Below are 24,648 nucleotides of genomic sequence, written 5' to 3'. Positions count from 1 at the left end.
TCACTATGTTGTACATCAATTTCTCATTGACCGCAAGGTAACATGCCTATTGCACTTTTGAGCGAAAGTTATTATACGCGTCAGCGCGGTGAACTATAAGTATGCCAAATAATTGCAGTATATTCTCTTCTTTTAGGGATATTTATACGAAAAAGGAACACCAAAAAAGCCTCACCTACAATTGAAGGCTCACAAAATGTGAGCGGCAGCGAGGCGATGCCGAAAAGTCCCCAACACAACGCCACCTTCCGCACTCCCATGTAATCGGCAGCAAAGACAGTTTTGATGGTTGCGAGGTAGCCCTGCTGAATACCTGTGACGAATGTGACCGCAGCTACGGCGGGAAAAACGTCGACATGCGGCAAAAGCACAAAACAGACGCTCAGCAGCAAGAAGCTGATCGCCGCAACGAGGCATCGACCGTTGGTGACTTTGTCCGACACAACAGGAATTCCTATGCGTCCGCAAAACCCACCGATGCACATGCAAGTCACGAGCAACGCTGCTTTGTCAATATAAATGCCTTTGTCCCTGGCGTAGTCCACGATGGTAGACGCAAACAGTGGTAGGGTGAAATCGGCAAAAACGATGGGCACTAATATTAAATAGAACATTGGCGTGCGTAGAACCTCCAATATTTGTGTCAAGATGCCAGTTTCAGTATGAAACCCAACTTCAATTTTTGGTGCTAGCGTATTAGACGCTGGCAACCCTGATTCGTATTTTAAACCGGGTAGCATACCGCATTCATTTTGTTTGGGTAAAGAGGTGGCATGTTGAGAACCTGTCTTTCCGGCTCCAGCCGATTGGGGTTCTTCATTTCCACTTCCAATTTGAATTGTCGCTAAGCCTGATGATCCAAGCTTTAATTCTAAGCTGTTTGAGCTTTGAGCAGTTCTTGTGAGGCAACGAAGAATTAGTTTTGTAGGCTGTGGCTTTCTGAGAAGGAGCACCAAAGGAATTACATTCAATGTAATGCCGCCCACCACTAGCAGCAATCCTTGCAAACCATATGTGGCCGCCAAAGTGGAGAGTAGAACAGGACCGAGGACTCCCGACACTGATACGCCGAGATACTTGATTCCTGTAGCAGCGCCTCGGTACTCATCGAAATAAGACACAACGTACACGGATGTGCCGATGAGAAGCGTTCCCACGGAGAGCCCTGAAATAAGCAGAAATTAGAGTTTTAGCGAGATTTTGATCAATTTGATTTACTTACTTGTCATTTACATGAATTACTCTAGATGGTAGATTGATTATGGACGTCCATGTTGTGACAGTGTATGGCATTTCGAGAGCTTCTTCGCCACAAATACTCCTAGTGATTTAAATGTTTTCTCGCAACCGTTCTCTGCTCGTGAGTTGTGACAAACACGAGCTTGTCCATGCATCGTACTGGTCTACTTCGTGTGGTTTCGCGCTGTCACTAGTTCCAGTATGATAAAGCCATTATCCACTTTCCTTTCGACTCCTCCGTTCGGATCTCGCGTAGCGACCAAACATATTCTGGTCTTCCTTCTCGAACAGCAGTTCTTTGTTTATGCAATGTGACACTTCTTTCTTTCATTTACTTGAACTAAGCTTCAAAGATAAGCTAATGTTCTTGATGTAGCATGACTGTGATGATTTTTTCGGAGGTGGTCGGAAATTTAGGCACCAACTTTTTCGCCGCCTCACTCGTCAGTTTTAGATTGCCGCCGCTTATTTCGCGATGTTTGCCTATTCTTTTTTTTCACTGTACCGTAGAATGTATGCGCCCAAAATATTATTTTATCATTTGTATAAACGTAACGTAACTCCTAAACTTCCTTAAGATAAATGTGGGAATAATGCAATAAAGAGTAGTGCGCGCCTATATGTATTTATAAGCATTATATTCGCATTTTAACATACTAAAAAGCTCGCGTAGCAGTGATGGCTACACTGCCGCATTGATAACAGAAGTTAAGCTCCTTTCTGTTTACCAACCACATGCCAAACTAAAATTTCTTTCCAATGTTTGTTTCTTCATTTTGCTCACTATTTTCACTTTTTGTAAGACTATACTTGCCGTATAGACAACCTAAGGTAACCATCATCCAGGTCATGTTTGGAACAAATGCAGATGCGATGACAGCAGCCGGACACAGCACTGAGCCAAACAGTAGCATGGTGTAGACAGCAATCTTTTCTTGGACGGCGCCGATAGCAAAGCCTGGAAAGAACGGTCGTGTGAACGTCCTGCGAGCCCTGTACGATAACAAAATTACTGCGCTCATATGCGCTAGAAGAATGCAGGATCGGGTGGACGTCAATACCTGCCGCAGCGTCCCGTGTTAACCACTCGTGGTATCGACGAGGGCACATGCATTTTGCAGTCCCAGCCGGCCGGGGGCGTGGCGGAATTCCCGTCGGTTACCTGGGTGGTTATCACGAGACGATGCTGTCGCGTCCGCGTGCTCGCGCGTTCCCGTTAACCCTTTTGCACACGCTACACACGTTATCCTTAATTAAAACGGTTTTTCTTTTAATCATGACGAGGCTGTGATTGAAGACATACGTTCGCACTAAGCCAAAAGGATATATGGTAAGTTCATAGTCATCTGGCAAACTCGCCGCGTCTGTCGTTTCTCTTTCACCGTAAGTACCAGGTGGCCGTAAATTGGGAGCATGGAGTGAGAAGAAACCTAAGGAGAGGCGCTAGCCACTCCGCGCGCCAGCAGAAGAGGATGAAGGAAGTTGTAACGGCCATGTTGTTGGGGCTCAAGGGTGGTTTTACTATCACGGTATGTGTTTGTTTGTGTGCTGGCCCGTAGGTTCCGTACCGTGGTAAAGACGTCGTGTGTGCAGGATTGCGTTAGTATATTTGTTTTATTCCGCTATTTTATCTATACCGTGCTCTCCCTGCTGTTGTGACCGGGTGATACGGCAAAAAATAAAAGGCATGAAATGAGCGGGCAGGCAATGCCATACAACACGTACCAAGCCACGGACGAAAAACAATCTGGGAAGATATTTGCAATCTTCGGTGGATTCATGTCAACGTGTCTTCATACGTTGAAACTGCTGTGCTTCAGAGTATGCAAGATAAACGTCTCGCTGGTCAGTGTCAACTGTGCAGTGTTCTTGCTTTTGACAGCAGACGATGTATGTGTGACATTTAGAGCATCCGTGTCGAAGGATGCGAAAGAAGCAACTGCTGTGAGTAATTAATACAGGAACTTGCCACAAATATATATGTACTAGAGGTGCGCGTAAAAGTGAAGGTTGGTGGATGCGGTGCATCATTAAACAAGGCTCGACAAAAGAACGTACGCCAGCGCGCACGCCAAGTGGTTGATGATCGCACGTGGGCCTGGCCAACGTGCTAACCGCAGGCATTGGCGCTTACTCTTCGGAACCGCACGAAGCATATTACAGAAGTTTGTTTCCGTGCAGTTTCAATTAGCATGAGGAGAATATACCTCAGGCCGCAGTGAGTGTAACTAAAGCGTACCGGCGTTGGGTTCAGCTGGCCTCTTTGTCGGCGTGCTGTGGCTCGTCACATCGAAACGCGTTCTAAAAAGCAAAACAATTCTTATAAAGCCCCAGTCAGCATGTGTGTTTGTTCTCATACACTGTAGATGGGCTGGCCGTAGGTCATAATGTGCGAAATCTGTTCTGCCGGTCATGGCTTGTGCATTCTTGCTGTACAGTGAGATTGCACAGATTTATTTTCTGAAACGCCGGCAAAAGAAGCGGGGGAGCGGCGTCAGAGTTCAACTGTCGGATTTTGTTATGAACTCCTTTCAATGCCAGATAAGCCTGCTCGGAAGAAATGACTTAGGCGACGGTATCGTGAGGGTATACACTGCGATCGGGAAAACTGGTCGAAGCGCTAGGACGCGCGCATGTCCGCGCAACCCGGCGTGCTTGCGCAGCGGAGCCGAAAAAAGAATAATAGAGGAGAACCTACCCCGACATGACGGCCAATTTCTGGCATCACTGAGATTCACAAACAGGGACGTCAGGGCCTCTCTTGGTTTTTTCTTCCAGCATGTTTAGGAGGCTCCAAATCGTCGCTATAGGGCTATTCAGGACTCCAAAATGCTGCAATGGCCTGCGTCGTCCTGTGATTCATGAACAGCGAACATTACTGTGGTGCAACAAATAATCGAAACAAGGCCAGAGGTTTTTCGCACCCTTGGACCTCAATCTGGACGGCATTCTGAAGATGCCTACTGTCTTGAAACGCAAGTCTACGCCAGGCCATTTTTGGCATCAGGTTGCGCTTCCAACGTGAGCGAAGTGCACTGAAAAATTGCTCATTTCTTTCTGAATTTTCGCGTATATCTTCTAAAGCTACCTTGCAATGTAATACGATGAACCAAACTAGTTTAACCCTGAAAAATACGCCTAGCATGTGAAAAATCCAATCTGTACTATTATAGCGATGTTTGTCGAAGGTGATGACAAAGTCCCACCTAAGGAACTAATAATAACTAGTTGCTTTGTTCGCGTTTGCCGTTCACATTGAGAACTCAAATTATGCGAGACAGGTCACATAGGCACGTCGTATTTATTATCCCAGGAAAAAAGAGATCGACGAGTGGAAGCTCGGAAATTCTTTCCACGTGCTGCTTTCTTCTGTTCGCTGGAAAATTTGTTTAGCTCTCGCACAACAGGGCACGTGTTTTCTGTCGCTCGTGTTTTGTACACTGTATAATCCAGGCACTGGTTTTGTGTCTGTAAATTGGCAAGTTCACTACAGAAGGATATCCCGCCTTCAGTTCCAGAGCAGCAGCCTACACAACCCTGAAAACGTGGGAGCTAAGCTCGCAGTCGCGCCGTCACAAGGCCAGAGCGGAAAACGAGAAAAACACGAGGCGAGTTCAGGCCACACATTGTACGGAAAACAAACGTGCATGCGATTTTGCGGTACGCTGCACAATAAAGCAGCGGCAGCTTGAGGATACGGCACATGAACATTTTATACCTCTATACCATTGGTGCGCTGCCGTTGTGATGCCAAGTAGAAATGTGCACTCGCATGTAACCACACTTGCAAAGCGGAAACTCTGGACTTAGAGCATTTCCCGAATCATTCAACCTAGTTAGACATCTGGAATGGCAATGCAATGATTGCACCAGTGCAGAAGATAGAATGAGAAGGGAATCGTAACTAGGTATTCTGAAATGGAGTTGGATTGGAACGGGCACTTCATTGTGAACCACTAAATGTTAATTTTTAGGCAAAACTACACAAACGTAAATTTTCCATTTCGGCTTTCCATTTACCTTTTTATTAAATTTCTTTATCTTTAGTCAGTATCAGCTGCTTCAGTGCCTAACAATAGATGACTATGTCTGCCACGGTAATGACAAACACGGTACTGAACGCATTCTGCTCACCTGAATACCCGGGGACTTTCCCGCATTACAAGGGTTAAGTGTATTTAAAGACAGCTGCAGTTAGTTGTCAAAGATGAGTCCACTTAACGAGAGCATGCTGGCCTATACAATATAATGACGGAGGCCACAAACGACGTCGCAGACGGTTGCACCATAATTGAGTTCGTGATGATTTTGAGCGCGCGCCATGTTTTTTTTTCGGTTTCGCACACTGCCAAGCACCCAGAAAGCGCGACACCAAGAGGTCAGGGATGTGTACTGGAAAAAATGGGGCTCATTAAAGCGCCAATAGATGTGAAACAAACAAACAAAAATACTGTTCTGCAAAACATATTCAACGCCTATCGCCTTTATGCCAAACAGGAAATTGGCTGAATTCTCTTTGTACATGGCATGCGCAACCATGTAAAATTATTTTGTACCTTCTCACATAAGGACAGTCTCAGAACAATGAGGCGCTACTGCAAATAACGGAGTTTATTTAGAAGGCAAGTCATGCTTGTGTCGCCAAGGGCGATGTGTTCGCGAAGCGCGCACCCTGCGTGCATCTAAAGTGAAGCTAACATTAACAGTCACGAACTGGCAGCTGGAAGCAAGAGTTTACGAGGTCGGCGCATGCTGCTATCTAAATTCAGCGTTATGACTTGCTGCAAAAACAAATGCAGGTTTAATCCGCAATCGAAGAAAAACGTCCTGAACACCGGTAATAAAAGTTTCGCCTGTGAAAGCCTTAATTACTAGACACCATATTTATTATGGTTTTGAACAAGCCAAGAGGCTGACTGAGTCTTTGGTTTGTTGAGGCGCTTTTTTTTCCGCGTGCAAACTAGTAACGCGCTTCCGAAGAAGTTACCGCATGACAAGCTGCCACCACAATTTCACGTTCTTTTAGGGCTCCTCCACACCGCAATGCGACCAAAATGGTCGCAAACGGTGGCTTTTCTCGAAAAGCGACCATTTTGGGCGAGTCGCTCTCTGCGCGATTTTTCAGTCGCGCGAACGTGGTAGCAAAACTGATAAACCAATCAGCGGCGCACCGGAAGTGATTTCTCATGTGTCCACATCCGGCTCCCTCCCGCGTCGCGGAAAATACAAAGTCCACGCCACCATGGAAGCTGCTGCGTATTCGCCAGAGTTGCTTATAGAGGCCGTTAAACAGTACCCGTACCTGTACAACAAGCTGCACCCACCATTCAAAGACCGTAACAAGAAGCACGTCGCATGGACCGCGATCGGAAACATGTTCGGCATCTCCCGTAAGTAGCTCAAGCGAAAGTGCAATATGGTTTCCGGTTTGCAACTATATGTGAAATATGGAGGAGGTGCGTTGCGGTGCATTTTTCAATGCTAATGTATTTCCGCTCATGAAACGTCCGTGTCTGGTCCGATCGACCTGTTCCCACGGCGCAGAGTCTTATAAATCGGGAAAAGCAACGCTACAAAATCGCGGCCCAATGCTTGACTGTATGATCGCTTCCTGTTTATTTTGGGTACACACGCCCTTCCTGCCAGCTTTATGCTTATATCCGCTGTTACTTGCACATCTTTAAGGAACTTAGCTTGAACGATGGAGACTCGCGGGTGTTCATGAGTGAAGGAAAGAGTGTGGCAACGTGCGGTTTGCACTGGCGTTTCGCACGCTGTTATAAAAACATTTGCGAGTCTGCAGAGCTAGACATCTGAAAAAAGTTTGTGATTTACGTAAGCGTTGTGAAAAATATAAATATTGCGGCTAACACACTACGAAGAAAAGGAGAGAAGAGGCTTCTTTATAGCATGTTTTATTTCGTGTTATCTCATGTTGCTGTCAAAGTATAATTGCTTATTTATTTTGCAGGAACCTTTGCAGATAAAAATTTAAAAACTTGAGAGACATTTTCAAGAGGAAGCAACAGGCGGTGCGCGATAAGCAGTGTCGCGGTGTAGGAGCCATTGATGTCCCCACCGTCAAATGGCCACACTTCGAGGCCATGCTGCAATTAACGGAGGTGGCATCAGAACACGTGGTGTAAGTTTATTTTGTTGTCGCAATGAAGCAGTTTATTTTCATGCGTGCAAACGCACAGACAAAAGAAAGTTTTACAGGAGACATGCATGCTCAGCATACATTCAAATGCTGTTTGCGATGGCAGGCGATGGACGAGAACAAAATTTATGTAGCCTCAAATTAACTTAGTTACCGCAAACAAAGCATTCTTTTCATATACTCATTACTATACGTTGCACCTCTGTATAGTCGGAAGTTGAGCTCTTAGCAATTTTCAAAGGAAAAATTAATTTACAACTCACACCGTAGTGAGACTGCATTTTAATTTGGTCGGCATGATGAAACACGATTAGGTATACACGCTTGTATGCTAATTTCAAAATGCTACACTCAAGTTCACTAAATTTCTGTAAAATTTTTTAGGAGCTGCTAATTCTAGCAGCAAAGAAAGTTCAGCCGACACTCCTCACAGTGTGCAAAACGAACGCTTATTGGACTTCTGTTGAATCCATCGAAGGCATCTTTCTCTGTCGCAGCTATACTACTCAGAGCTACTTCAGCCGGCAGCATTCCTGAGTCACCGCCGTCGATGTCTCAATAAATTTCACCAGGTGTTGACCTCCCTGGCACAACTGCTGCTGCATAGAGTGCTCAGGACAAAAACCCGCCTGTATTGGTCTCGTTATCGTGCATGGTTTTATGCTAAATAAGTATCGTCATTATGCAGCACGCTCGGACGAAACCTTGCAAAAGGAAACTTTTTGTTGTCCAAGAAATACGGTAGCCCTTGAACACATGCATGTCAGGGCATTAAGATGTGCAAGCCCTATAAATTTAATAAGCTGGATAATGCCCCAATAATCAGGCTTGCGACGGTTCATATCAATAATCAATAATCAATTTGCGACTTCTTTCAGGGTACTGTGCAGCATGGAGGACTCTCGATCAAGGTAACGTATAAATTGCAGCCTACATTTAAGACGGGCGTAAACTATGTAGTTTGTGCCATGCAATGGGTGACCGCAACGTAAACCTAACCGTAAGTGGAACCTTGACAACTTTACAAATTTCTACTAATCAGGGCAAAAAGTGCTAATTCACAACATTTCAAAACATAGCGTGTATGCTCACCCGCCGTGGTTGCTCAGTGGCTATGGTGTTGGGCTGCTGAGCACGAGGTGGCGGGATCGAATCCCGGCCACGGCGGCCGCATTTCGATGGGGGCGAAATGCGAAAACACCCGTGTGCTTAGATTTAGGTGCACGTTAAAGAACCCCAGGTGGTCAAAATTTCCGGAGTCCTCCACTACGGCGTGCCTCATAATCAGAAAGTGGTTTTGGCACGTAAAACCCCAAATATTAATTAATGCTGGTACATCTCATACTATTTTTTTTCTTTATGATACCTCACAGGCCCCGAAGAGCACGGGTGAGAGGGTCATATCAATATAAATACACTACAGAAATAATAAATCACGACAACGGTGCAATAGACGCAGTACAAGGCAAATACATAAAAGCAATATACAGTTGACTGAAAAAGGGCATAAAAATAACAATAACATGAAGATTGAGAAACGAAACAAACGCAAAAATTTCAAGGAATTTTAACCAAGTACAAGCCAAAAAGTATAGTAAAAATAAAACACCATTTAGAGCAACTGAAGAGCAGTACAACATAAAACATTGAGAATGTTGTTTTCTTAAGAGGTGAAAATAAATACACATCGCTTATTATACTACAGCATGTGTATAATGTGAGGTCAGTAGGCACGAATGACTGGCAGGCAGCTGACCACTGGTAATGGCATCTGCATGTAGCAATGTCATATGTAAAAGGATGCTTTTCCGCTGTCATTGCAGCCGAGCAGAAGTAACAGATGGCAGCCAACCAAGGGTTTCCTCGGACGCCATGGAAGCAGACACGGGGCCCGCAGTTCTGCGTAAAGAAAACTTTAAATTTAACATACAATCATGTTTTTGTGGATTACTGCATGAAATGTAATTTCCATGTGTATTAGCTGTCTCAATTGCCAGAAGTACTGAGAAATACACTTGGTTTTTCAGAGGTTATGTTTAATGACGCAATGACGTTGAATCAGCTGTGCTGTTATAGTGGTTTCTTTTGCAGAGATTACAGCGAAGACATAGGAGAGGAGCTAGCGCAGAAAGCAACAGTGCTAATGTGAGCAAAGATTATAAAGTTCCAGCAATCAGCAAAGCTTAATAATTCTTGCATGGCATCATTCTTCTTGTACAACATAACGCGCTATGCTTCACGGCCTGCTCTGCCGTAGTAGTGGTTGATTTTACAGAGATGCCACAGAACAAACACCTGTGGAAACAGTAGAGATGCCACAAGCAAAACGGTATGTGAGCAATGTTTTCAATTTTCTACCAATAATGGTAGAAAATTCTATCATTTCTACCCTTTGAAGTGGTTTCAAGAATGTTTTTTTTGTGTACAACCTAACACACTACGCTTTACTGCCTGCAGCCCGAGGACATCGAAGAATCGCAAAAAGAAACTGAAGGTTCGAGGTGAGAGACGTGTAATGTTCACCGAACATAAAACTACAGAAACTTAGGTTACCATTTAGGCAAGAAAGCTACGCGTGCCGCCAAGTGCAAGAAATAGCATGTCCCCGGAGCATGAGTACTGATGCATCCAAGATGACATACTTCCTCTACAGCCATGCAGGTGAGAGCGCAAGCCACGAGGCTGTTGCGCAAGCCTGTATGGAGCATCTAGCGCAACTAAGGGAGCACGAAACTGCAAACAGAAGGGATGGCATTGCGTATTTTGCGCTGAGAATTGATGCGCGCCTGCGGGCACTGCCAATTCATGCGGCGCAAGACCTGATTCACCTGATGCAGTCCATGATATATCAGACAGAGGTGGAAAATAGGAACACCAGCAATTGAAAGGAACATTTACCTCGGGTGCTGTTTCATATTCTAGTCATAATCATCATCAGACTATGTTTAGGCTATTTTTTGTATTTTCCTCATATTTTCTTTAGTATTGTGAAAACTTTCTTTTTTGAAACAGTGCCTTTCATATAATTATATTATCATTGTTATATTATCACCACACAGCCTGAAATATTAAGGAATATCTTAAGTTGCTACTGCAACTTTTGTAAATTTTTTTACCAATTATTGACTTGTATTCGAGGTGCCATTGAGATATTTATGCACGTGTGCCTTTGTCAAACATAGATGAAAAGGCAATACTTTTGTATGTCCAGGTAAGACATGCGTGATATTTTAATTGCAAAGATTAACTTCGTATGACAGTTCCGTTGCTTGTTTCCCTGTGCATTTGTGATATTTCTTGCACAATAAAATCCTATGTAAAATGCGAGTGTTTCTTTTGAATAAACTTTTTTGACAACACATCTTGTGTAATTCAAGTACTGGTGACCACTTCATCTTGCCAGGGAACTTGGCCGGCGGTGATGAATTGGTATGCCTGCTTTTCCCGAACTTCTTTCGCATCCCTATAAACATAATATGCCAGGTTTAATTTACCTACCTTTCAAATTTCTAACAGCAAACATATTTTGAAATACAAGTAACCTTCGCCCCGGGCAGCGTGACGCCCAGCACACTTTGGTGGCAAGAGGGCACCACCGGCTGATTTCTACTCCATCCACCTGCCAGGGGAAAGTCGCCCTTCCCAGTCCTCGCTGTCGGCAGAACCTGGCGGGCAGTATGCAGCAGAAGAGGCTGATGACTCCTTCATTAAGAAGTGTGCAGCACTATTCAGGCTCCCACATATCTATTAATATTGTCGGTCTTGGCTTTGAACGGTCGCCGCAGAATTCTAAACCGTTGTGCAAGGATTCCAAAGGCGTTTTCGATGACTCGCATGGCCCTGCGTCTCGCGTGAGTCTTCATGCAGTGCTGAAAAAAAGCATTTATGAATGAAGGGAGGAAAATGCACAATTAGTGTTTTAATAAAAATTCATCACTGGGGCACAGTAAAACTGCTGCAATGCAATATGGCATACCCTATGGCAAAAACGACATGTAACGCAAAATATTCCGAGTACATTGCACAGCATAGCGTATCTCTTTTGCGACGCTAAGCCTGCCACTAATGCGCTTCTCTCTCTTTTCGGAAACTTTCTACTGTGCACAAATAAGCCCTAGTAACACCAAAAATAACATATGTAACCTCTCATAATGTTGCTTTGTTTTTTTTTCTTTCAACAAGATCTGAAATTAGAGAATATAAATGTGGTGGATTTCACAGCTTTTTCGCATAGTTTGGTTTCACCTCCATAGCCTATCACACAGATACGTTTCTTTGTCAAACAGCTAATAGCATAACAGACAGAAACATATATTCAGTAGTATGTGTGCGCCTACTCCGTCGTAGGTATGGCCGCATCATGTATTCCTTGAGCGGGAAGGCCTCATCGCCAACTAGGAAGTACGGGAGAAGCCCCTCACTGCCAACAGGTCTTGGCGGTGGCAGCCCTAATGTCCCTCTGGCGATCTTTTTCTGAAGAGTGAACCGTGAAAAAATGCCGCCGTCACTCTCGCTGCCGCTGTGGCCAATTTCCACGTACAGGAAACTGCACAGAAACGGCGCGATCGCAAAAAACTGTTGCACGTGATAAGTATGAAATAGAAAGTGACATGCAGATGTAATTGTGATAAACACTGTCTGAAGTGCATCACATAGCGACTAAAAATGTGCAACGTGCACAAGACATTCAGTTTGTTGTGCACCTGTCAACCTCTCATTACACTTTAGGGAGCTGGATGTTTACCGTCTTGAAATTCCACTTCCACTAACGTTGAGTAAAGATTGGGATGCAAGGACCCAGTCTCACCTGTATTGTGTGTCGCAGACAGCAACGAGTGATTTGCTGAATGAACCCTTGTAGTTATGGTTAAGGGTCCCAGAATTTGCGGGGCACTCAACGTTCAAGTGCTTCCCATCAATGGCCCCGACGCAGTGTGGCATATTCCACCGCTCCTCAAACTCTACGGATACCTGCAGCAGAACAGACATTCCATGGCCGTTTCATATAAGGGAAATAATGTTTGATGTGTTTTCTTCTATTAAATATGCCGAACAAGTAGTACGAACAAGCAATACGTCACAAATCATTCTTATGAAACACCTAGTGAAATAAATATCGCGTACCTTGAGCCATTCATCAGCTCCTTGCGGATGCTGAAGATACAGTGGCTTCAACACAGTCCACAGAGCGTCGGACACTGCTGAGATCCAACTTTGCAAAGGGCTATTCAGAGGTTATTAATTATGTACCTCGCCAATCGCCAATACAGAACTTTGCTATTTCTCGTGAAATCAGTGCATGCTCCGTCATGCAAGCAACAACCTTGAGTGCTGTAATTATCTCCCCCAGCCTAATGGAAAATGAAATCCAACGTATAAAGTGTACGTAAGTCGCTTTGTGTATAAAAAGAAGCGCCGGACTTGCTTTGACCTCACATCAATGTTCATGGCTCGTGTTGTGGCTTCTTTACATGCGAAGCATACGCACACGTGATTTATACTATTCTTCATAGGACATGCATTTTACCTGACGGTCATGGCTAGGCGATCATGAGCCGAGACTGCAGGCCTGTAGTTCGTGTCTTCCTTTGTGATGCTGGGGCGCAGCAGTTCCAGGAATGTGTCGAATGTGGTGGGCGGCATTCTCAAGGAACTAAACAGGAGCAAAAGAAAGCACACAAGTTATGACCCGATTCCCAGACACCGCGAACTTTACAACTTACTCTCGATAATACTTCTTTAGTTCTGGCAGGAGGCGGCTTGCGTGGCCGGCCACTTCTCGCGAACGGAGGCGCGGGCGCACCCGCCAGTGTCGCTTTTTTTCGGAGGCTTCCCCGCTGCCAGGACTGACACCACGGCAGAGCACATCAGCACACTGACGACGTCTTCCTCTTCGCCAGAACCGAAATGCATTGCTGTTGGCGGCAGACGAGCGAAATGCGCGCGAACTGCGTAGATTCCGGGAGTTCTCGCTGAGAACGATAATCTCCGGGATTGCGACTTGCGGGTCGCGGTCAGCGAGGCTTGCCGGTGTGAACATCAATCGCCTTCGGTTGCTTTTTGGTCGGGAGTCGCAAATGGTCGCGCGACCTCCTCAAGTCACCGGTGTGAATGAGCCCTTAGATAGTTTGACCCCAAGAACTGTGTATACAGTATAGTCATGTGATATATGCATGATTTATAAACAGCAAAGCTAAGGTCGCTTTCTTGACGCTATTCATGGAAAAGTGTAGTACTTATCTTGTATATGTGTTAGTGTAGTAAAACTCTTTGGCACAATATTGCCCTTGCACGTGCTCTACCAAAACAGGCATGCCTTTACAATGCGCGTGCTCGCGCAATGAGTGTTTCAAGGGCTAATACTATATATTTCACCACTTCTCGGCACATTTTCATCGAAACCAAACTTGAAAATATGCTCGTTTAGAGCACAGCTCTTAGGCGCCCGTTCCTGCGACGAGCGTCGGCGTTCCAAATCGTAACACGAGCACACCGAAAATTCACAGTGAACGCGGTGCGCAGCGGGGGATGAAGAAAAAGTCGAGAGAGAAGAGGCGTGAAGAGGACAGAGCAGTGGAGGGTGCAGTGGAACCGACATCCGCGTTGTTTATCCTTCAGGCCGAGAGTATTCCGACGCAGGCGCTGTATCCTGATCACCCACGCCTTCTGGTCCTGTCCACTCGTCTATTTCCAGCTGCGTTGCATTAGCCCTCAACATGTCGGACATGCCATGAGACCTGCCAGCGCCGATCTTTCGGATGCTCCCTCACCAACCTGCGCACTTCATCACTCGGGATAACCTGCTGTACTACCGCAACTACAATTCAAGCGGCCGCAAGTGGTTGCGTGTTAAACCCCGAAACCTCCGCTCCGATATCTGCGCCACGTTCCACGACGACCTACAATGCGGCCACGCTGGTGTATTAAAGACATACTCAAGCCTCCAGCTTCGGTACTACTGGCGCGGTAAGTACTGTTTCGTTCGCCAGTGCGTCCGGTCATGCCACATATGCCAACGACGCAAGACGGTACCTCAATGCCGCCGACCCCTTGCAACCTTTCCCATGTCCCGCGCGAGCGTTCGACCACGTCGGATGAAATACGGTGATAGCGAAGAGAGCGCGAGGAGGAAAGCAGAGGAGGAGTGTATGGCGAAAGTGTAAGAAGAACGGACAGCTTCAGGACGGCTGGCTCCATCGCGCCAGCCGTCCTGAAGGATCCTTTAAATTCGCTAGCCAACACAACGCGTGATGGTCGTTCACGACGTTGAACGGGCTGCGATATAGGTTATTTATTTATACATACTGCAGACCTCATAACGTGGTCCAAGCAGGGCGGGCTTTCTTTTTTTTAACAAATCACATTTAGTATAAGAGTGAACATTGTATTTTACTTCCAGAGACAAATAAATGACAAAAATGAACACAATGGGTAAATATACACAATGCTATACGATGGCAAGACGATGGCGCTCTGGCATAGAATTCCAATGAGGCACTGTGTGCGGGAAAAAAGGAAAATTTATAAGCATCTTCTTTTGCGAAATATGGCGTTGAAGACCTTGGTTGTTCTTGTCGTGTATGTCTTTTTGATAGGGGGGATAAATACAATGAAGGTTCAATAGTGAATTTCTGGTTGAGGAGAGAATTCAGGAAGCCCAAGCGAAATTGCCTTCTTCTGTACTGAAGAGAGGGTATCTTATTGGCTGTCATTAGTTCCCACAGAGAGTCCACACGATGAAATTTAGAAAAGATAAATCGAACGGCCTTTCTTTGAATTCTTTCGAGTTTATCAATGTTACGTTTTGTTTAAGAGTCCCATACTGTACTTGCATATTCTAGCTTTGGTCTGATGCATGATTGATAGCATAGGAGTTTTGCATTTGGTGGTGAATTACGAAGTTTGTGTCTCAAGAAACACAACATTCTGAAAGCAGAAGAACAAATGTAGTCAACGTGTGAATTCCAGGAGAGTTTAGAAGTGAACGTTGCACCTAAATATTTGTAGCTATTGGCATGATTAACTGTAGATGAAACTAGGGAGTAAGCATACTGAAGAGGGGATCTTTTGTAGTTAAGAAATCGAAACTGTTTGTGCATTTACGACCATGCCCCACTTGTTGCAGCATTGGTATATGTTATCTAGATTTTTGTTTAGTTATTGTACATCGTGTATGCTGCAAACTTCACGGAATAATATACAGTCATCTGAGAACGATCAAATTTGAACGGTTGGATCAATTATATCTACGATATCATTTATATAGCACAAAAATAGCAAAGACCTTAGCACACTGCCTTAGGGCACACCCGACGTGACTGGTAGCAGGCGCGAATTTCGATCCTCGACTATGATAAACTGCTCCCGATTTCTCAAATATTCAGCCACCCAAGCGACCAACACTTTCGGAAGACCAATTTTGTTTAGTTTATAGATTAGTTTGTCATGAGGAACTTTATCAAAGGCCTTACAGAAATCTAAAAAAAATTGTGTCTATCTGAATATTATAATCAAGACCTTTTGCAAACTCATGCGTAACAGTGACGCGTTGTGTCACTGTCGAATACTTCTTTCTAAAACCGTGCTGAAAACTTGGTAATATGGAGTGTTTGTCAAAGAATTCTGTAATTCGAGTGGCTATAATATGTTCTATAAGTTTACAACATGAGGAAGTTAAAGATATCGCTCTGTAATTAGACAGTAATTATCTGACGCCTTTCTTGAAGACATGGATTACTCGGGCCGTCTTCCATTCACGCGGCAAGGTCGCTGTTGTCAAGGAACTATTAAAAATAATAAAAAGGAACTTGGCAGTGCATTCGGCATATCGTCGAAGAAAGACATTTGGAAGATCGTCAGGGCAGTAACATTTTCTCGTGTTTAAGTTTAAAAGCATAGAAACCAAACTAGGATATGAAATGAAATTGACTTCGCATGGTTGAAATGGGATTTCGGTAGGCGTACATGGCCCGGATACTCAAAACACGCTATGAAAATAGGCGTTAAAATTATTTGCTATATCATGATAATTTGTCACCATGCTACCGTCAACTGATATCATCGAAACAGCTTTCTTGCTTTCACTAAGATAATTTCAGAACTTAGAAGGATCATTCTTTATAAAATTGGGCATTACAGATTTAACGTAGTACTCCTTTGCGTGGTGCATCGCTTGTGCAAGGATTCTTTGGTGTTCGCTTATAACTCTGCATTGCGCATGCTGCTTTCATAGCCGTTTAACTTTTCTCTTCAATATAAAGATTTCACGGGTCATTCAGGGTATACGCCTGTGTGTTTCCGTTTGCTTGGTATAAAGTTATTCATACAGTAATGCCACGTCTCGACAAATTTGTCCCAAAGAGCGTCCTTGTTTTTGGTGCCATCATCAATGTCTGCAAGTACAGTTTGCACGTATTCAAGCACACGAGCATCGTCAGCTCGGGAATAGTCTTTAAAATACCGAATGGGAGATTTTTGGTAGCTACTGCATTTAAGAAGAGGAATAGACACGCTTACAAGTTCATGATCGAACGGCCCTTGTTCCACTAGAATGGTATCCTCTGAGAAAGCCCTATTTACAAATACCAAATCTAGAACCGAGCTTGCATGTCCTTGTACGCGTGGGGATTGTTTGATTATTTGAGTTAGGTCGTGAGCGAGCATGATATCAAAAATAATGTTAGCGTTTTTACTGGCCTGGGAACAGGCCAGTGACTCCCAGTCCGCACTTCGCAAATGAAGGTCTCGAACCACGAAAATTTTCTTATTATGATACAGTGACATATGTTCTTTGAGCACAGTTAAGTACTCCGGGCAAGCGTGCGGAGGCCTGTAACATGCGTATAAGATGAAACTATGTCCCCAACAGGACAACTGTACGCACAAGCATTCAAGAATGCCAACATCAATTTTAATCGTACCTTCTACTTCGGGCTTAACAAGGATGGCTACTTCCCCGCCTCTGGTAGTTCTGTCTTTTCGATACACGTTGTAACATGGGGGAAAGACTTCATCTTCACGAATTTCATTTCTCTGCCACGTCTCTGTAATCACCGCGATGTGAGGATCATGCTGCATAAGTATGGTTTGTAACTTATCTATTTTATTAGTGACACTGCCCGCGTTTATGTTAAGTAGCATCAGTTCTTTCCGTTTGGTTCCATCTCCGGTATTTTCGGAGGACCTAGCGATTTTTACATTGGGTATGGTTTCTCGACGAGGGATCTGGTCGCATTCCTCAGTAATGACTGCGGCGCTGGCGCTTGGCTACGCGTGTTTGGCCGTCGGGTTTCGCTTGCAGCAGTGCTTCGCTTTTTGGTTCCGTCTTTTTGGACAGGTACATTATCATTTTTGTTTTCGTCCGAAACGTATGCCTTTTTTATTGATATATAGGTTATCGTATACCAGTGAGGCTTTGTCGTCGTTTTCTCGATTCATTCTGCAGCTTTGCCATACTTCTGATTTCCCGCACTCTTAACGAAAAATTCTCCCCAGTAGAGAAATTCGGGCCGTTCAGTTTCCTTCCCTGCTTTAGGATTGTAATTTTGTCTCTCGAATCTAGGAGCTTGAGAATAGCAGGCCTGACCTTGCCAGGCGATGGCCGCCCCAACCTATAAATACGTTATATAGCCACTTGTTCTAGCTCAAGAATACCTTTTATTATCGCATTGTTCACAGCACCCTCTAGCGATTCGCTTTTTTCTTCTTCAGCTTCAGGTAGTCCGTAAACACTGACATAAGACCTTCTGCTTCTGTTCTCCAGGTCATCAATTCTTGCTTCAAGGTGGGAAATTTGCTCCTGGCACGACGTAACCTTAATTTCTACACTGGCCAAGGAATGTAATTTTATGTCAATGTCAGTAAGGCGTTTTTCTTTAATTACCCTAATATCGATTGCAATCTCGCTAAGTTGTTTTGCTATTTGTGTGAGGTCAGGGCCGGGGTCAGTTTCGATGTCGCCACGAAGCAGTAGTACCCTTCGAACAGATGAAGCAGCAGCGAACGATACGCAACATATTCAGGCGCCGAACAACCGTGAGTACGGCAACACCACCAAGAATGGATCGTCAGAACGAAAGCACTTTCCATATCGTTTGCCTACCTGTACAAAATAGAGGAAAGGATTAGATGCGACCTACATTGTGGTGATGCCGCCGTGCCCAGTGCCAGACAAGTGCGCTGGAAAGCCTTATATAGCGGAATCCGTCAATGTCGTCATCCACTGCCTGGTCACATGGTGGCGCTGTAGCGTCTCCGTTGAGTCAAAGGGTAGCCTCGTCCATGATGATGCTTGTAGATTATATGGTCCTTCGAAGTAATGGAAACTCCGCTCATACGTCGCTACGATGTTCGCCGGTTACACGCGCGTGTTGTTGGCAGTGAGCAACAGGCCAAAGATCTGTACAAAATACAGCAAGGGATTCGATGCGAGCCACATCGTGTTGATGCCGTCGTGCTGTAGCCCAAACGATGGCGAGGCATTCCTTCCCTGTCGCAGAATAATTGGCTTCCTTTTTTGACAGCGACCGGCTAGCGCAAGCTATCACCCGCTCAAATCCGTTTTTCTCTGGCATAGAACGGCACCGAGGCCTAAGCTATTGGCGTCAGTACGAATTTCTGTATTGGCGTACTCGGCGACGTGCGCAAGTACTGGTGGCGACTGCATGCGTCGTTTGACTTTTTCAAATGCGTCGGCCTGCGGCGTTTCCCGCTTTAACCCGGCATCACATTTAGTTAGATGTGTCGACGGCTCAGCGATGCGTGAAAAGTCATTAACAAAGCACGTGTAGTAGGCATACATGCCAAGGAATCCACCCACTGCCTTCTTGCCGATGGGCTGCTGAAACTTTGCGATGGTGGCTGTCTTCTGCGGGTCGGCGCGGACTCCAGATTTACTGATGACGTGGCCCAGGAACACAAGCTGATCGTAGGCGAAGCGACACTTTGCCGGCTTCAGAGCGAAATCTGGTGACTTGATGGCCTCTAGTACTGTCGCAAGCCGTTTAAGCTGATCGTCCAAATTTCCGGCGAACACGATGACGTCATCCAAGTAAACAAGATAGGTCTGCCGCTTCAGCCCTGCTAACACCGTGTCCATGACGCACTGGAACATTGCAGGCGCCGAGCACAGCTTGAATGGCATGACCTTTAACTCGTAGAGGCCGTCTGGCGTGATGAAGGCGGTCTTTTCGCGATCTCTCTCGTCGACATCTATTTGCGAGTAGCTAGACTTGAGATCCATCTACGAGAAATATTTAGCGTTGCAGAGCCGATCCAATGCATTGTCTATCCGTGGGAGAGGGTATACGTCCTTCTTCGTGATCTTGTTAAGTCCTCGATAGTCGACGCAGAAACGTAGGGTTCCGTCCTTTTTCTTCACCAAGACTACAGAAGATGCCCACGGGATTTTCGACGGCTGGATGGTGTCGTCACGCAGCTTTTCGTCGACTTGTTGCCAAATACCTTCACGTTCTTGCGTCGAAACTCGGTAAGGGCTTTCGACTGCTGTTTGTCGAATCCTCGATGACATCTAAGAGCGGTCTTTGTATCGGGGAAGCAGACTTCTGAGCTGGTACTGATTAATCATGGGGAGACCTGCATTTATGTCGAAGTCTGGTTCGGGAACTACGGTCGTCGGGTTAGATACGACAGTATCCGTGAGGACAAACGCATTGCTGGTTTCCATAATTTCCTCGATTTAGGCGATCGTCGTGGCCTCGTTGATGTGCTTGAACTCGTGGCTGAAGTTTGTCAGCAGCACTTTTGTTTCTCCTCCATGCAGTCGAGCCATCCCTCTTACGACACAAATTTCCCGGTCGAGTATTAGACGTTTGTCACCCTCGATGATGCCTTCTACGTCAGCGGGTGTTTCGGTGCCGACGGAAATAATAATGCCGGTGCTCAGCGGGATGCTCACTTGATCTTCGAGCACACTCAAGGCAGGGTGACTACGACAGCTCTCCGGCGGCATCGCTTGATCTTCCGACAGCGTTATCGATTTCGACTTCAGGCCGATGATTACGCCGTGATGGTTCAGGAACTCCATGCCAAGAATGACGTCTCGTGAACACTGTTGGAGGGTAACGAAGGCCGCAGGTTAAGTCCGGTAATGAACAGTTATTCTTGCCATGCAGATTCCAGCCGGCGTAATGAGGTGTCCTACAGCCGTCCGAATTTGCGGGCCTCACGTTTAGTCTTAACTTTCGTCAACTGTGCTGCGATCTGTCCACTCATTACGGAGTAGTTGGACCCTGTGTCCTCTAAGGTGGTGACTGCGTGGCCGTCTAGAAGCGCTTTGAGGTCGATGGTTCTTTGGCTTGCGTTACAGTTAGGCTTTGGCATCGGATTACTGCTGTGTCGCGTTCGCCTGTGGCTGGTACGTGGCGTCGTCAGGTCGCCTTTCATCGGCGTATTCTTTGCTTCCAGACTTCGTCGGGACGGCGCCGTTTTGTTGTTATGTGGTCGAGATAGTCTCTTTGGCGTCTTCGTCGACGGCGGAGGAACTTCGTTAGTTCTACGAACAGCAAACCCACTTTCATCGGTTACTGCTTTTAGATTTCTAGATATGGGCTCGCAGAGCGGCCCCGGGCTGGGCCACTGTATGGACGTCTCTGCGACGACAGGTAGCGGCCTGGTGATGGCGAACGGGACGGTTGTCGAAAGCTACACTGAGTAGCGGCGAGGTAGTCGGCGATTTTGCGTGGACGCTTACCTTGCTGCGGGCGCGGAGCGTTGACGGCGAAGCCTCATAGTCCCATTTCGTGGTATGGGCATCGGCGGTAGACACGTCCGGCTTCCCCGCAGTGATAGCAAAGCGGGCAGTGGTCGGGGGCGCGCCAAATGTCCGTCTTCCTCGGGTGGCTGCGCTAGTCGACGATCGGGCGTGCTGGAGCGGCGGCGGCGGTGGACGGTGTCATTGTGGCGTTACAGGGCCCTAGCGCAGTCGCAGAGGGGGATGTTGACGACGGGCGACGGCGGCGTAGGTCATCGCTTCCGGCATGGGAAGCGACGTTTCGGATTGCACTTCGGTAACGCCCAGTGACCTTCGAAGTTCGTCCTTGACGATGTCAGTGACTGAGGACACCTGAGGTTGCGACGAAGGGAACAGCTTGCGCAGTTCTTCGCGCACAACGGCCCTGATGGTCTCTTGGAAGTCACCGTAGCCAAGTGCTTGGATGGAGGCACTTCGGCGTAAGTTCTTGGCTCTTATATTGCATAGTACGCCTTTCTATAGTTTTCTCAATCGTCCGTGCCTCTATCAAGAACTCAGCTACGGTCTTCGGTGGGTTGCTGATCACTCCGGTGAAAAGTTCTTGCTTTACGCCTCGCATCAAGAAGCGCCTTTTTTGCTTTTCGGACATTTCCGGGTCGGCGTGCCGCAACAGGCGCGTCATCTCCTCGGCGAAGATCGCTTGGGTAGTTGTACTCGGGCTTCTAGCATAGCTTAGGCCCTTGCGCACAACGCTTGTAATTGTCCGCAGGAAGCCGCTACAAAACAGTTCTTATTATGTTAGGGTCGACTCCCGGTTCTCAAACCACTTTCTGGCGGCGTCTTCTAAGGCGAAGTATACATGCCGCAGCTTGTCGTCGGAGTCCCAGTTGTTGAAAGTTGCCGTTCGTTCATAGGTCTCCAGACATTTTTTGGGTCTTTGGACTATTATCCATGGAAAGTCGGTGGCTCCCTGGGCTGTTGCAGAACGATGGGGGACGCTGTGGCTGTGGACGCTGTGGGCCGCTCGCATGTTGGGACCGGCCGGCCATGCCTGACTACCGCACCGCAGGCCTCAGAACGAGAGCCAAATTTATTAAGGAAGCACAGAGGGACCGCTATCCTGCTACTGTTATCTGCACAGGGAAGAGGGGGTATGGAGTGTGATGATTATGATAGGCAATAGGAGCTGACTATATATGTGTTCTTGTCCGATTAGCGTATCAACACCTTAAAACTATGCCTGCGTTTACTAGAAGTTCAGAGAAAGTCTCGATGGCTCGCTTCGCTTGTATTATGTCCAGTGAAGAACCAATTAAGGTTTTATTTTGCTCAACTGCTTGTTGTTAATTCGCACTAACGCAGAAGCTTTGTGAATACAGGACCAGGGCACGCATTCGCGAAAAGGGATCGCTGGAATTGCTCGTACAAGGAAGTGAGGGTGAAACCTGACGTAGAACATATCATTAGCGAAGACGACAAGCCAGTGGCTAATAAAATAATTTTCGCTTCGGCCACCGGATTCTGTTGGACAGAAAGACGAACCGGCAGCAAAATTTTGCTTAAAAAGGGAAACGACGGGCAAGGCTCTGACCCCTGCGAGGCTGGCACTTTTTTCCAAAAGGAAGACTTCTTCTCCTACTGCATAAAACACATCGGCAGATCCCTGTTTGAGTTGCAACGTCGGAAAGCGAGACGGTGTTTTGCACCTGCTATAGGAGATCACAGCACTTATTCCGCACCGAAGCAAACTTAAAAGCTGTCTATTCGCAGTCCTCTAGGCCACAAGTTTCCATCAATGCACGAAGTCAAGAAGGCAGCCACAGCAGATGTAGTATGGGGATGCCGGACTGTCGTAGAAGCTTTCTGTGAGACGACTTTGTCCGCGCAAATGTGCGTCCCCCTATGCTATTTCCTCCTCTCTCTTCCATTTATCGCTTGAGCATCACCACCAAGAGAGCAAGGCATACCCACTTGCTATAAATAAAACATTGGCAACAACTCGGCATAGCCAGGCAAAGAAAGCTTAAGTTTAAAAAGAACGTTGCGGAAGGACCTGTTGCCCCCAATACGTCATTTTATATGGAACCTGCTTAAACCTGTGCGATTGTGATGCGTTTGATGCGCTAGACAAAGTGCAATGAATTGTCAGCTGAAAACAGGACAATGAAGAGTGCGCGCGCCGACGTGAATCCCGTCCAGTGCTAAAAAAGAAAAAGACGACGTCGAATAGCGTCGAGCCCGGGGACGCGCGGCGCGAGCAAAAGAAATAAATGGATAAAGATCCAATCTTGAGAGCCCACGAGGCTCCCAGAAACCAATCACTGATGGACACGGTGCTCCGACGTTCACCAATCCGAAAGAGACACAGAGGCCAGAGCGAAAGAAAAAGGGAGACGTAACAAGGATGTAACGCAGGGCGAAGGTCGGCCACCGGACCGGAAGACGAACACGGACCATTATATTCCTCTTCCGAACTGCCTGCTAGCCTGTTGCCGTGCGTCGCAACTCTTCCAGGCCGCGGACTTCTACCTGAGGCTTGCGGATTAGTGTGCTCGTAGGCACAGTGAGAGTAGTCGGGTGACGAGCCGAGTTCTGCGAACAGGTGCCTGGCTTGAACGTGCCGTTGCACTGCAGCTTACATATGAAGGTGGAGCCAAGGAGCCTGCGGTGCCGTTTCAAGACGGAACCGCTATGCTCTGGTCACCAACTTTTCGGTCAGCCCCATCCACACTTTGGTGAAACGAACGGCGCTTCTTTAGTCGCTTTGCCGCCGCCAATCAACGTTGAACTGTGGAACGGGCTGACGCTTCCACCATGTCCTAACTCTTACTGTGTTGGTGCTATTATATCTCGAATTGTATTTGTGTCTTGCTCTGAATTTTCCATTCACTGTTTATTCTATATTTTTCCTAACACCGGTTATTTTAAATTTTTTGTGGTTTATGGAACGAACGGCTTTCTCCTCGATTGGTTTCCCTGAAGCTGTGCCTCAGGGATCCCGTATGAAACATAAGAAAAAATACTGCTTCACAGCCATTGAACGCCGCGACCCAGCTAGAAAGAGCTTCTTTTCTTTTTCAACGGTGATGTATAGGTCCGTTACTAGAGGAAGACTATTTGGCGGTGAACAATTTCCAACATGCCTACCCCCGACACGATACGTGGAAATCGAAACGTATCCAGCTTTTCTGGACACAAGGGTTTAGTTCGCGTGAGTGCCGCCACGTGGCGTACTGACCTTAAGCTTTTCAATCTTCCCGCGGTGACGCGTGATGACGTCAACAAAGCAAAAATAAAATAATTAAAAGCTTTCCCTGCGCATTGAACTTCGCCACAATGCTTGTCCCGCCGGCGTTATCGGTGTTCTTGATAAAGCGTAGCCGCTCGTCGCCTGGAAATTACTCGTCATCCTAAGAGCATTTAGTCGCGACGAGCCATGGTTGATTCTGGGCTTTTGATACGGTTCTTTTTTTTTTCTTGTTCTTTTTTCTTTTTCTTTTGATTCTACGTAGTAAAGAAGTTAGGCCAATCGTCAGAA

The 24,648-nt window shown here is 46.3% G+C and overlaps 1 protein-coding gene across 2 annotated transcripts in view; it reads right to left on the bottom strand.

The window, feature by feature from the left end:
• Nucleotides 1–24,648, bottom strand: part of LOC142574308 (monocarboxylate transporter 14-like) — a 69,385-nt gene that overhangs the window by 26,538 nt on the left and 18,199 nt on the right. The window contains exons 2-3 of one of the 2 annotated variants that reach the window (XM_075683428.1): nucleotides 2,054–2,197; nucleotides 176–1,165 (exon numbers count right to left, since the gene is read on the bottom strand). In XM_075683428.1, the coding sequence (XP_075539543.1) occupies nucleotides 176–1,165; nucleotides 2,054–2,197 (1,134 nt within the window). The remainder of the gene's footprint in view (nucleotides 1–175; nucleotides 1,166–2,053; nucleotides 2,198–24,648) is intronic. The other variant, XM_075683429.1, reaches the window with a different exon arrangement.

The sequence above is a fragment of the Dermacentor variabilis genome, chromosome 3 (assembly GCF_050947875.1).
Source record: "Dermacentor variabilis isolate Ectoservices chromosome 3, ASM5094787v1, whole genome shotgun sequence".
Taxonomy (NCBI): Eukaryota; Metazoa; Arthropoda; class Arachnida; order Ixodida; family Ixodidae; genus Dermacentor; species Dermacentor variabilis.
The sequence above is the reverse complement of the archived record's forward strand: the minus strand, read 5'-3'. Positions and strand labels throughout refer to the sequence as shown.